Source organism: Perognathus longimembris, chromosome 3, assembly GCF_023159225.1.
Source record: "Perognathus longimembris pacificus isolate PPM17 chromosome 3, ASM2315922v1, whole genome shotgun sequence".
NCBI classification, from domain to species: domain Eukaryota; kingdom Metazoa; phylum Chordata; class Mammalia; order Rodentia; family Heteromyidae; genus Perognathus; species Perognathus longimembris.
The window spans coordinates 96,578,582-96,592,112 of record NC_063163.1 but is presented as its reverse complement, the minus strand read 5'-3'; the positions used below and the strand labels follow the sequence as shown (position 1 = coordinate 96,592,112).

The window sequence follows — 13,531 nt, the reverse complement described above, 5'->3', positions numbered from 1 at the left end:
CTCCTTATGGAGTAATTGAATTAGATACTAGTAATTGCTGGCACTGATAAGCACTAAATGCAGAGACTATCTTGCTCTTTGCTTGTTTGCTCTATTTAGTCCTTTCAGTGACTGATTGAGGACCCACCCTATAAAGTATAACAGTAAGTAATATTCCAAGGTCATTAAGTAATATACCCTGAGGTCTGCAATTTGGGTTGTTACTTTCCCTGTGACCTTGTGAATCTCTTCATTGCCATTAGCCTTATTTTAATCATCTGTACAATAGGAATAAAAATGCCCATCAAGTCAGGTGCTGGTGGCTCATAACTATAACCCTAGCTACTTAGGAATCTGACATGTGAGGACCACTGTTCAAAGCCAACTTGGGCAGACAAATCCAAGAGACTCTTACCTTCAATTAAAAAGCCACAAGTGAAGGCATGGCTCAAGTGGCAGAGGGCCAACCTTGAGCAAAAAAGCCAAGCAAGAATGTGAGGCCCTGAGGTCAAGCCCCCAGTACTGGCACATAGACACACACACACACACACACACACACACACACACACACACTCACACACACACATACATCCATCTGCCTGTCCTCATAGTTTTGGGGATCAGATTAGTAGATTTTAAGTCACAATAGTAATGACAACAGATTCTGTGATTCTTTTAATCAGGGGTGTCTGCAGAGTTTCATTTTGAAGGCGCTTTGCACATGTGTAAAGATGGCTCATGCTAAGATCTCCATGTACCTGCCTCCCAATATCAATCCTGCCCAGGCTGACATCGCCTATGGCTGCCTCGCCCTGCCCAAGCTGAACAGAGAGCTGCAGTCAGACAACCTGCTGACAAGACAGAAAGCCCTTGTGGCCCTATGTGACCTCATGCATGACCCGGAGTATGTCTACGAGGCCATCTCCATAGGTGAGAATGTCACCGCCCAGATGACCATGACTGGGGTCATGGCATAACTCAGACAGTGGCGGGGCTTGAATAATAAGGATTGTAATGTAATGAGCCAGATTTCAGCCCAGCAGTACTTTAATTGTAATGCCTGGTTCATCTCAGTCCTCACAGTAGCCACCTACAAAGGAGAGAACATTCTAAATCTACACATAAGAAAATCAAAGTTCAGATACCACTTTGGGGGTATTTATCCAAAAGATTACAAGTCAGAATACAGTAAAGACATCTTGCACATCCATGTTCATTGCCATACCTAAGTTATGGAAGAATCCCAGATGTCTTACAGTGGATGAGCGGATCAAAAAATGACATATAAATAAATACCCTTATTTTACTTATCCATTAGGAAGAATAATATATAATTTGCAGGGAAATGGCTGAGCCTTGAAAAAATTATGTGACATGAAGTAAGTCAGGTTCAGAGAGACAAAGGGTGTTTGTGTTCTCTCATAAGTAGAAGTTAGATCTAAATTATGCACACATATGATAACATATACAGGGTCCTATGCATTTATACACAAGGGAAGATTCCAATGGTGTTACTCCTTTGGACCACTAATTTACAGTTTAATAAAATGAATGCTAGTAAACAGAAACATGTGGTCGAAGAAGAGGAGATCAAGAGGAGGAGGGAAGATGAATGGGAGAGGTAAAGCAGCCCCAAACCAGTCATAATATCCAATGTACATGTATGAAAATAGAAGCAGATCACTGAGGGAATGAGGGGGTTGCGAGAGATGAAGGAGAACGATGGAAGGGGTGACATGAACCAAGATACATTATACTCATAGACTGACATGTTGAATTGAAAAAAAATTGAGTTTCAGAGAAAGGGTGTGAATCTAAAATCACTGAATCAATAAATTAAGCAGCATCCTCATTTGCTAAATTTAACATTTCTAGGTTGTAACTCATTTGAGTTCGAGTGACTAGTTTGGGATATGGTTATAGTTTGACCTCATATCCCTATCAAAGAAATGGCAATCCAGGTGTCAATGCCTTTAACTTTAGCTACTCAAGAGGCTGAGATCTGGATCAAAGTTTGAAGCTAGTCCAGCAAGAAAGTCCCTGAGCCAATGCCTCCTCCTTGCCCTTGTCCTCCTCCTCCTCCCGTTTTCCTCCTCCCCCCCTCCTCCCACTCCTCCTCTTCCTCCTTCTCTTCAGCCCTGGGGCTTAAACTCAGGGCCTGGGTGCTGTCCCTCAGCCTCTTAGTGCTCAAGGCTAGTGTTCTACCACTTGAGCCACAGCGCCACTTCTGGCTTTTTCTGAGTGGTTTATTATTCTGTCCAGGCTAGCTTTGAACCACAATCCTCAGATCTCACCCTCCTGAGTAGCTGGGATTACAGGTGTGAGCCACTGGTGCCTGGCTACCCTGAGACTCTTGTCTCCAATTAACCACCAAAAAGCTGGAAGTGGATCAGTGGCTCAAGTGGCAGAGTGCCAGCCTTGAACAAAAGTGAGAATGTGAGGCCCTGAGTTCAAATCCCAGTGTACTGGCACATAGACACTCAAAAAAATGGCCAAAGAAAAAAATAAAACCAAAACATTTTCTTAACCTCCTTGGTAGACTTTGAGAGAAGATACTAATACAAAGTGCAAGGAGAATGGGAAGGAGGATTAGATGAGATGATTCCTGCCTGTGAATCCCTGTGGTGACTCTCAAAGACTCTGTAACTGACTTGATTCCCCAACATTCTAGAGTGATAGAATCTCTGGTGCTTTCTCATTGTCCAATAGCATCCATAGGTTGACTTCTGGGCTAGTTGATTTGTTGGAGTGGCAAATGTTCACAGGTTTCTTTTCTTTCTTTTTTTTTTTAATTTTTATTGTCAAATGGATATACAGAGAGGTTACAGTTTTACATTTCTTGTACTGTTTGTTACTTCCTCCCTCTCACAGGTTTATTTCCTGTCTCAACAGGTTACCTGGACAGCCTGAAGGTCTTGCTGAAGGATGGTGATGACCTGGTACGGATAAAGACCACCGAGGCGCTCTACATCATGGCGACCCATAGCGTGGGCAGGTGGGCAGCCGTTTTTGTGCGTGCGTGTGTGTGCGTGCGCTGGTACTGGGGATTTGAACTCAATGCTTCAGTGCTGTCCTTTAGCATTTTCACTTGAGTCACAATACCATTTCTGACTTTTTTGGTGGTTAACTGGAGATAAAAGTCTCATGGACTTTCCTGCCTGAGCTGGCTTTGAACTGCAAACTTTAGATCTCAGCCTCTTGAGTATCAAATGTCCCACATGGAAGTTGCATGACTCCCTTAGGTGGATATCTTTGAGCAACTTTGAAGACCTGTACTGAGTTTCTGTCTATAGCACGGGTCTTCGGTAGGACTTCTATTTAGCTAGAACATGCCTCTCTGTGGGGTGGTTTGGTTGCATCTGTGAATGCCTAACAGGACCTTCTGTTCCAGATTAAATTTTATGGTAGCTCTTAATTCTTGGCTTCCTACGTATGATGGAAAGAAAGTTCAGATCCTACACCTGAAACGGTTTTGCCTTTTTAAAGCTTTTTATGGAGAGCCAAGTTCCATGTTCTAAATTGCCCCACAGGGCCTGTGGCTTTGGCTTCTGTCTCTATGTGGGTGTTAAAAGACCAGCTTCAAAGCACACATTTGGCCTGGGCTGGTGGCCTCATGTCTTTCTCTGATACTGAGATTATTTGAGTTTCTGACCTGGAAATGTCCCTTTACCTGCAGAAAGCTTTACATTTTATACTTAAAACCTTTTTCTCCTAGGCTGGGTGACAAAAGTTCACACCCACCATTTTAGCTCCTCAGGAGGCTGAGACCTAGAGGTTCAGTGCATGATGTGAAGCCAGCACAGGCAGAAAAAAGTCTGCAATTAACCAGAGAAATGCCACACTGGAAGCAAATAGTAGAGTGCCAGCTGTGAGCCAGAATGAATCCCTGAGTTCACACACACACACACACACACACTTCACTTTTGAGTCTTCAACACTTTGAGTAAAAATAATCAACTTTTTTCCTAATAAAAGAAAACTCTTCTCATCTAATTGGCTTATCTAATATTTAATTAACTTCTCTACAATTATAGTAAGCATAAACATTGTCTATAGGTCCAGAAGTAGGCAGCAGGAAGCTCACAACTCACAAGTAGGCAGCTATGGAAGCTCACAATTCAGTGGGGAGAAGAGAAGTAGGAGGGCTGTGGGCGGGGCCTGTCGGCTCTCTTCCTTCCAGCTGTAGAGAGATGGTGAATTCACTCCCACAGATCTACCAATATGAGTTATGGGCGCCTATTTATTATTATTATTATTATTATTATTATTCCCATTTTACAGACTTTGGGACTGAGGCCCAGGATGAGAAAAACCAGAAGCCAAAGGCACAAAGGACCTAAGTCCTTTGATTCTTATCACCACATACACCACATTGCTCTGCTCACATGCAGACTCTGGGGAGTCTGGCATGGGGTGTCTTGCTCTGGCTTTTATCAGCCTCACTTGGTCTAGATTCTGGCAGGGCCCCTGGCCTGTTCTTTTCTTCCTTGTTCCCCTCCAGGAAATGGCTTTAGTTATAGCCCAAACCGGTCTTCCTTTCTCTAGAATCGGCTTTATAGAGTACGACATTATCTTTTCCCTGGCCTTCCTGCTGAATGACCCCAACGACCTCTGCCGGGAGAACATGTACCAAGCCTTCAAGCACCTGGCCCAACTGCCTACAGGTAGGCTCGTGCCTCGCACATGGGTCTGGTGAGCCCCAGCTCCATGTCAAGTGTGTGCCAGGCTGCTTATCACAGACCATAGCACTTCTTAGTTTGTCTTTAAGTTAGTATAGTGGTTCACACTTGTAGTCCCAGCTACTTGGGAGGTTGAGGTTAGGATAACTTGAATCAGGGAGTTTGAGATCAGCCTGGGCAGCTCAGCCAGGGCAACAGTAGCAACAATCACCACCATGGAGTTACCGTTTTTTAAAGATATAATGCAGGCATGTGGGAAGCCAAGATATAAGGTCTACATAGCACATAGCATGCACAGTCCTGAGTTCATGCCTGGCACCTACACCTCCCCAGGAAAATTTCAAACAAATGGACATTTGGTTAAATTATAATTAATAAGCTGGGCGATGGTGGCTCACGTCTGTAACCCCAGCTACTCAGGAGGTTGAGATCTGAGGATTGCCCTCCAAAGCCAGCCCAGGTAGGTAGTCTGTGAGACTCGCATCTCCAGTTAACCATCAAAAAACCAGAAGTGGTGCTGTGGCTCAAAGCAGTAGAAAAGAGCTCAGGGACAGTGCCCAGGCCCCAAGTTTCAGCTCTATCACCACCACCACCACCACCAAATCACACACACACACACAAACACACACACACACACACACACACACATACATAGTATATACTGCCCTTCATATGCCAGAGATTAATCCATACTTTTTTTTTTTTGGTAGTATTTAGGACTGAACTCAGGCCTTGCCCTTGCTAGGCAGGCCCTCTACCATTTGAGCCATACCTCTACCTCCTTTTTACTCTGGCTATTTTTGAGGTAGGATCTTGTTCTATTTCCCAGGCCAGCTTAGACTGTGATACTCCTACTTGTGTTTCCTTGTGTCACTGGAGGTGACAGGTGTGTGCCACTTTGCCTAGCGCCTAGCCATTGTGCTTCCCCAGTAGCTGGGATGACCACACATATGCACCATGCACAGACAGTGGGTGAGATGAGGTCTCTTAAACTTAAATTTTTTTTTGCCAGTCTTGAACTCAAGGCCTGAGCACTATCTCTGGCTTCCTTTTGGCTCAAGGCTAGCACTCTACCTCTTGAGCTACAGCACCACTTCTGGATTTTTCTGTTTATGTGGTGCTGAGGAATTGAACCTAGGCTTCATGCATGCTAGGCAAGCACTCTACCACTAAGCCACATGTTTAGGGGTTATCCTTAAACCTTCATTCCCTGACCTCTCCCTCTTAAATAGCTAGGATTACACAGCTAAGCTACTATATTCATATGTTTTGCTTTTTTTTCTTTTATATGGTACTGGGGATGGATTCCAATGCCTCACAAGCTAGTCACATGTTCTTCCATTGAGTCACACTCTAGCCTAGATTTTTGTATTTATTTCAACTTGACATGGTTACATATAGTCTGTAATATTTCTTTTCTTTTTTTGGTCAGTCATGGGATTTAACTCAGGGCCTGGGCACTGTCCCCAAGCTCTTTTGCTCAAGCCTAGTGCTCTACCACTTTGAGCCATAGCTCCACTTCTGGTTTTCTGGTGGTTAATAGGAGATAAGAGTCCCACGGACATTTCTGCCCAGGCTCGTTTGACCTATGATCCTCAGATCTCAGCCTCCTGAGTAGTTAACATCATAGGTATGAGCCACCAGTGCCCACCTAAGTTCGTAATATTCTTTCACTCAAGTTTGTTTCTGAGATTCATGTATGTTATGTATTACTAATGAGTGCCAACTTATGCTAAAGTTTAGTATTTGCATTGTGCAAGTATACTATAGTTGGTTTATCCATCCTGTGTCACCAACCATTTGAATTGTGTCTCTTTAGAGCTACCAATAAACATAATGGCTAGAACCACTCTTACTACCTCTATTTTGAGATATATCTAGGAGTAGAATGCTGGCAGGGTGTAAATTCCTGTTTAGTGTTAGAAGATATTGCCAGATGGTTTTCTAAAATAGTTACGCCAGTTTTCACTCCTACCAGCAGTGTATGAGAATCACAGGTACTTTGCCTCCTCAGAAATCCTCCATCTTTTCTGTCTTCTTATTTCAGAGATTTTGGTAGGTGAGTAGTAGTATCTCATGTTAATTTTAATATGTATTTCCCCAGTGATTAAAGGAGAGAGGCCCTTCAGTTTTTATGTTTTAAGACAGGCTCCTAGAGTGCTTGCCTCGTATACATGAAGCCCTGGGTTCAATTCCCCAGCACCACATATACAGAAAACGGGCAGAAGTGGTGCTGTGGCTCAAGTGGCAGAGTGCTAGTCTTGAGGAAAAAGAAGCCAGGGACAGTGCTCAGACCCTGAGTTCAAGCCCCAGGACTGGCTAGAAAGAAAGAAAGAAAGAAAGAAAAAGAAAAAGAGACGAGACAGGCTCTTGCTAAATTGACCAGGTTGGTCTTGACCTCCTGGGCCCAAGCCCAGTGTCTAGTACTGAACAAATATTGCAGGTTTAGTCATATTTTAGAGATCACTTGTTTTCTTGCTACAGTTCATTCACCAAATTACCCATGCACTCAACAAATACGTGTGGACCCTTTCCATGTTCCAGTTACTGTGTCCCATTTTCCTGACCTGTAACATGGGATTTCTGTGGGAGAATGTAGGGTCTTTCCTCTGAATCCTTGCCCCAGGAAAGGTCTGACTCATTGCATGAGTTCCTCCAGTAACCAGCAGAGGGCGCTCCAGGATTGAGGACCCTCTTGGCAGGTCTCACCCATTCCTTCAGGACAGCTCATGCTTCAAGATGGTGACCTGCTAGGAGAGGGGAAACCAGGATAGTAGACAAATGCCATGCAGAGGCCCCCATTACCCAGGCTCTAAGTGCCTACCCAGGGTTCCTCACCTGCTCCCATTCTCCAACCTTCCCCATCCTCCCTCTGCTTCTGTCAACCCCATGAAGAAACAGGTCTCATTTAGTGGCTAGGAGGAAAGAAGCCAAATGTTGATATTGAAAATACTTGCTCTGTACTTTGGAGTGCACTTGAACCTACCTCTAGGCATCCCTGAGAGTACCAAGCCCCAGAGGAATCCCCCAGAACCCTGGAGTCTAGCTTCCCCCATCGGCCTGCCAGCTTTCCTGATAGGCTTTGAATTGTGGCCCAGCATTGGCACCAGTGTGGGTAGAACCTTCTGTTCCTAACCCTTTGTGCACAGCCTAGACTTGGGTCAGGCCCTGAGGAGGGAGGCAGACACATCTCCTAAACCAGAGCAGAGTACCAGCCTGGAGAGGGAAGGAGACTTATCTGAGGAAACTGGAGTGGGAGTCAGACTTAGGTAGGGGGAGAGGATGGTGCCCTTGGTAGGTGCCTGGCAAAGGATATTTAAGGCAGAGAGAGCAAGAGAGGACATGGCAGGGGCGATGGGAAGAACCAGTAGGGAGGCCTGACATTGGAATTTGGGATTTAGGGTCTTCCATGGTGCTGGAGCACTTGTGACGCTCTGGGAATAAGAGGAAGCCTCTGATCCTTGAGCACCCCAAGAAGGAAGGTAGAATACTACTTTCTCTGTAGCTGGGTATTTTTAGGTTAAAGATGCTCACAGTAAAAGCCCTGCTCATTTTCACAGTTGGTATTAAAAGCACAAAATAAGCCTCAGTGATTTCAAGTCACGTTATTCCTTCTTAAACCAGAGTGCCTTTGGGTTCTTGCCACTTAGTGATGTGGGAAGGTGTGAAGGAAATCCTCCATGGACTGAGGTCTAGGTGGAATGGCCAGGACCAGGCCTGTGCATCTGAGTATACGTATCTGCCCATAGGCCTCTGTGTGTGCGTCTGCACATGTGGGTGTGTCACTCTCCATTCAGGTTCTGCTTTTGGTGGGAGGCTGTAGGGTATCTGAGCTCTCCCCCTGCATTCCTGTCCCATCCAGGTACAGGGCAGGTCAGAGCCCCAGGCCTCCTGACGGCACTGCACCCCTCCACTAGGGGGGGATACATTTGTCTTGGGAAAATAAATCCCTGACCAACTGCTCTGCAACCTTGGCCTTGAGTACCTTTCCTCATCTGTAAAAAGAGTTACCCATGGTGAGCTGCAGAGGTGGAGAATGTTAAAAAGTATCAGGAGCCTGGCTCCGTGTTCCTGCAGAAGCACATGGAACCACCGCCTTGCCTAGGTGCTGCTTATAGCGCAAGCAGTCCTTGGGTCACTGGGAACCTCTCCTTTCCAGGGGCTGTCCTATACTAAGATGGCTCCTCCCCAACAAGGAGTCCCTCTGTGGTGACAGGAGGACTCAGCTCTCCATAGAGCTATCTGTGGAAAGATGGCTCTGGGAGCAGTGGGTCATCACCTCCAAACCAGGTCTCTTTCCTTTGCATCTTCCATCCTCCTAAGGTTACCCATGACATTCATTTCCAAGTGATTTTACCTTTGTGTGAAGATGTGGAGGGAGGGAGGGGCCTCAGTGTGGAAGGTGTCCCCAGTTCCCTCCCCCCACCCCAGATGACACCAAGGGTAGCACATACCAGCCGCACACACCAGCCACACACAGCACACTGAAGCAAGCTTTGGCTTCATTCAGGGTATTTTATTTTCTTAAAGTAGACAATCTTTGACTTTCCTATGGTCACCAGCTCCTCTTTTCCCTCTGTGTATCTCTTCAAGTCCGTGGCTGTGATGCTGCTCACTGCCCTTGGACACATGGGTACTGAACAAGGGAGAGAGGAGCTCTGGCAGGGGCTCTGGTGGGAGCCTCCCTCTCTCAGCAGCAGAGGGGTGGGGGGTGTATTTACATGGGGCCCTGGGCCAAGGTCCTTGCAAGGCCAGTGTCCAAGGGCCCTGGGCCAGGATGGGAAGGCCCAGAGCACACGGTCCCAGCAGGGCCTCCCTCAGGCCACAATGCTGGCGAGGCCTTCACAGGAGTTGCAGCTCCCAGCCTGTGCAAGGCTGGGGGCAGGCAGGGACCCAGGGGCAGGGGAGGGAGGGGTGCCATCTCTCACCTCCCCTTCCTTCATTCAGCAAAGCCACAAATAATTTACGCTTTAAATACCAAGACAGTTAGCTATTGTTCATTCGCTCCTAGGTAAAGAACCTTTCTTTAAATACATCACATTTATTTTTCTTAAATAAAAACAAAGCAGAAAACCGCACCAATAACAAGAGGACACTGCAGAGGCTTATATACACGTGCCCCACAAGGTGGCACAGGACGGCCATTCACCCCAGAATTCTTTGGAGCAGAGGGACAGAATCATCCAGATAACAACTTTTATACTCAGCAAGCCAGACACGAAAAGGACCACCTGAAAAAAATTATATTTTGAAAATCTGCATTTAAAAAAGAATACTCAATTGCATCTGAAATTTCTGTAGTTCTGTGAACTACCACAAGATTTGGCAAAAAAAAAAAAAAAAAGGTGTTGGAGAAGAAAAACTAGGTTTTGGTTTATAAAACATCAGACTAGTAGAAGAAAAGCTGGAACCCAGCTGGCCTAGTTTGAAGGGATATGTGCCACTGGTTTGCTTGTGTGATTTTTGCTGCATATTTTGAAGCTGTTTAAAACCAGTTGGGAGTGGCTGGCGCTCTGGTGAGTGCTGTTAACCTGGCCCTAGAGGTCCCAGGTCTGAGACAAACATGGTGCAGAGAGGCTATGGTGTCAGATATGGCCAAGCAGGGAAGGGACACATCCCTGCTTGGGTCTTCACTCTTGCTCAGTGGCAAGGTCCCCAGTCCAGCACTCAGGGGGCGAGCTAGCCTTCTTCTGGGTGATGGGCACAGCTGGCTCGACTTAGCCCTGACCCTGCCGCCTTTCCCCGGCAGTCCATCCATGGACCCCATGCAGCCTGGGGGGCCAATTCAAGAAGGCAGAGTGGAAGGACAGGATGGCCTTGGAGTGAACGTGTAACAGTAGCTTCACATGTCCTCAAGATACCTCAATGCTCTGGAGAACTTTGCCATCTCCAAGTGTATATGTGTGTGTGTGTGTGTGTGTGTGTGTGTGTGTGTGTGTGGTGTGTTTGTGTGCCGGTGTGGCTACCTACCTAGCAATCTATCCATATATATTTGTTTGCAGAAACCTGAGGCCAAGGAGGCCGAGGCTGAGGGGCGGGGGGTGACATTCTTCAGGCCTCCCCCATTTTCTGCCCTTGAGTTGGGCCTCTCTAGCACGAGTCGGGGTTTAACACCCCGTGGGTTTCATCACAGGCAAGCCAGCCAGGCCCGGCACTTCAGCATAGGCCAATGTACTTGAGATTGTTCTGTATAATGACGTCTGTCACCGCATCAAAGACAAACTGGATGTTACTGGTGTCGGTGGCGCAGGTGAAGTGGGAGTAGATTTCCTTGGTCTCCTTGTTGCGGTTCAGATCCTCGAACTGCCGCTGGACGTACACGGCGGCCTCCTCATACGTGTTCTGGCCCTTGTACTCTGGGAAGCAGACTGTGAGCGGGATGCGCCGGATCTTCTCTGCCAGCAGGTCCTTCTTGTTCAGGAAGAGGATGAGTGAGGTGTTGATGAACCAGTTGTTGTTGCAGATGGAGTCAAAAAGGCGCAGGCTCTCTGCCATTCGACTCTGGGTGGGGGTGGAGAAAAGTGCTTGGTGTGAGTCGGGGACGCAGAGAGCAGGGATCCTAGCCCCATAGCCCTGCCAGGAGGAAGGCTCCCTTGGCAGGGTCTGCCAGCCCAGCGCTGGCCCCTGAGGAAGCATCCCCTTCCACCAGCACCCCTTCCTCTATCAGGTCAAAATCTGTGCATCCATCTTCTTTAGAAACAGTTGGTGCTGTCCACCTCACTGAGAGCCTGCTATGTGCTTAGAAGGGGCTTCCTCCCCTTTGGGGCCCCTCCTCAAGCCAAGGTGATCACCGGCGTGGCCTCGGGGCTGTGGCATCACAGTCCCTTCATACCCTCACCCACATGTCTCCAATGTCCGTGCCCAACCCAGCCCAGCGCTGCAGTCAATCCTGCCTTCCATGGGAGCTGCTGTCAGATCACATCAAGTCTGGGGGGTTACATGGTCCTTTGAGACCAGGATCCTACCACATGGCACCTTGGAGGGGCAACATGTACTTCCTTTCATAACCCAGATATCCCGTTTCCAGGAGCTGGGAGTAAATAAAGCACCAGCCCTGTGCCAGCCTCCTCTCCCTGAGCTCGCTGGCTCTGGGAGCTCACATCCAGTGCTCTGGATGTCTGGCCCTCAGTATGCCAAGGGCAGCATCCTAGCCCCACCCCTGGTGGCAGGCTGGAGCAGGCTCAGCAGATACAGAGAGGGTTGGGGTAGCACCCCAGGAGACAGCAGTATCAAGTCAGAGAACAGTCCTTCCTACTTTTACCTTTCTTCCTTTTTTTTTTTCTTGGCAGTGCTGGGGTCTGCATTGAGGGCCTTGTACTTGCTGTGCAGGCCACCCGAGCCACCCTACTCCTCAAGTCTGTGTTGGTTAGGTTTTGAAATAGTCAGAGCTGGTCTAGATGGTGATCCTATTTGTGCTCCCCAGCATTGCTGGGATGACAGGCATGTACCACCGTACCTGGGAATGGAGGTTTGCATATTTGGGGGGAGGGCTTGGGCTGGCCTCAACCATGATCCCTTACTGTTTGCTTCCCAAGTAGCTACAATGACAGGTTTGGGCTTCGGCATCCACTTTTCTTTCAGTGACCGGACTTAAAGCACTGTACTGCGTTTTGGCTCCCAAACCCATCACTTCCCAACAAGGCTGACAATTCTTGCTTCAACAGTGAATTAGCTTCTCAGAACTGCTACTTGGGCACCACTGCTGGTGAGCTGTCCTTCCTCCTAATTCACCCCCGATTCACCATTCTGATTTTCACTTTACCGATGAAGGGAACAAGTTTGGAAAGCAGGAAGTGCTCTAAGCCCCTTGGCCAGGAGTTCTGGGCTTAGGGCTCCTGCTGGGTAAACCCAAGGAAAGCTGTCCTGGAGTGGGGCTATCCAGGAGGTATAGGCTTTGCAGTTTCTTTGCTGAGAAGAAAATGGGGGCCTGCATCCACCTGGGACAGTCCTTGGTTTTTCAAATCCAATCCTGTTCCTTCTTTAAACTGAGCTCGGGATAAGAGAAACTCCAAGAAGCCTGGGGTGTGAGCAGGAACTGACCTTTCTGCAGAGAAACAGAAGGCAGGCCCCCAGTCCCAGTAGTACCTCTCAGGGAGCCAGCACCCCTCCACAGCTTTTTCTTTTCAGTGGTGGTCTAGGAATGTCACATTCTACTGGGAGAGTCATTAGCTCTAATGGATTCCTGGAAGCCACATTGTAAAGATGACTGTGGGAATGGAGCTGTCACTTCTCATAGAAATGATGTCATAATTGGGGGCTATGCTTTTGAATCTAAATTCTGTATCAGATATGGTTATTAACACATATTCGTCAACTCGCTGAGCACTTGCTGAGCATGTTCTGGGCCCACAAGCCACTGGCAGGCTCAGGCTCTCCTGCGGGGTGGGGAGCCGAGCTGGGAGCCTTAGGGTTGCAGGAGCAGAGCCTTGCAGGGAAAGCAGGCTCCTTCCAGGTGGTGAGCCAGGGCTTACCCCAGCCTGTGAGAGGGTAGCTTGTCTATCAGCAGGCTATGTCCTGGGGTTCAAAGGCTAGTACAGAGTTGGGGTGAGAGCTGGCTCTGAGTCATTCTGGGTGGCTTGGGGTGACAGTAGAGGGTGGGTCTTACGAGCCCTGGGAGAAGTACAACAGATGATTTGGACTGTCTTGGGACCATCCCCAGTGCTGAAGCCATCGCCCATCGCGGCTGCTCATGGCCGCTGTTCTCATGGGCTACACTATCCTAATGCACCATGAGCCCCTCTTGACTTAAGTGGTCTGAACCGCTTCCTTGACAATGGCAACACTGTGGGGACCCTATAGCTCTAAGCCTTACGCATCTGACTCAGAGACCACAGAAATGCAGACCTGCTTCTCACAGGGTAGAAGGGGGCAGA

General features: G+C 47.8%; 2 protein-coding genes across 2 annotated transcripts in view; one reads left to right on the top strand and one right to left on the bottom strand.

Moving 5' to 3' along the window:
- The first annotated feature begins 695 nt into the window (after nucleotides 1-695).
- LOC125347763 (radial spoke head 14 homolog) lies at nucleotides 696-10,484 on the top strand. The gene is made up of 4 exons (XM_048340727.1): nucleotides 696-909; nucleotides 2,872-2,974; nucleotides 4,525-4,643; nucleotides 10,408-10,484. The coding sequence occupies exons 1-4, from the start codon at nucleotides 711-713 to the stop codon at nucleotides 10,482-10,484; spliced, it is 498 nt and encodes a 165-aa protein (XP_048196684.1). The 5' UTR covers nucleotides 696-710.
- The window catches only part of Gnaz (G protein subunit alpha z), a 50,200-nt gene continuing 45,822 nt past the window's right edge, over nucleotides 9,154-13,531 (bottom strand). The window contains exon 3 of the mRNA XM_048343511.1: nucleotides 9,154-11,159. Coding sequence (XP_048199468.1) covers nucleotides 10,815-11,159 — 345 coding nt within the window. The 3' untranslated portion in view covers nucleotides 9,154-10,814. The remainder of the gene's footprint in view (nucleotides 11,160-13,531) is intronic.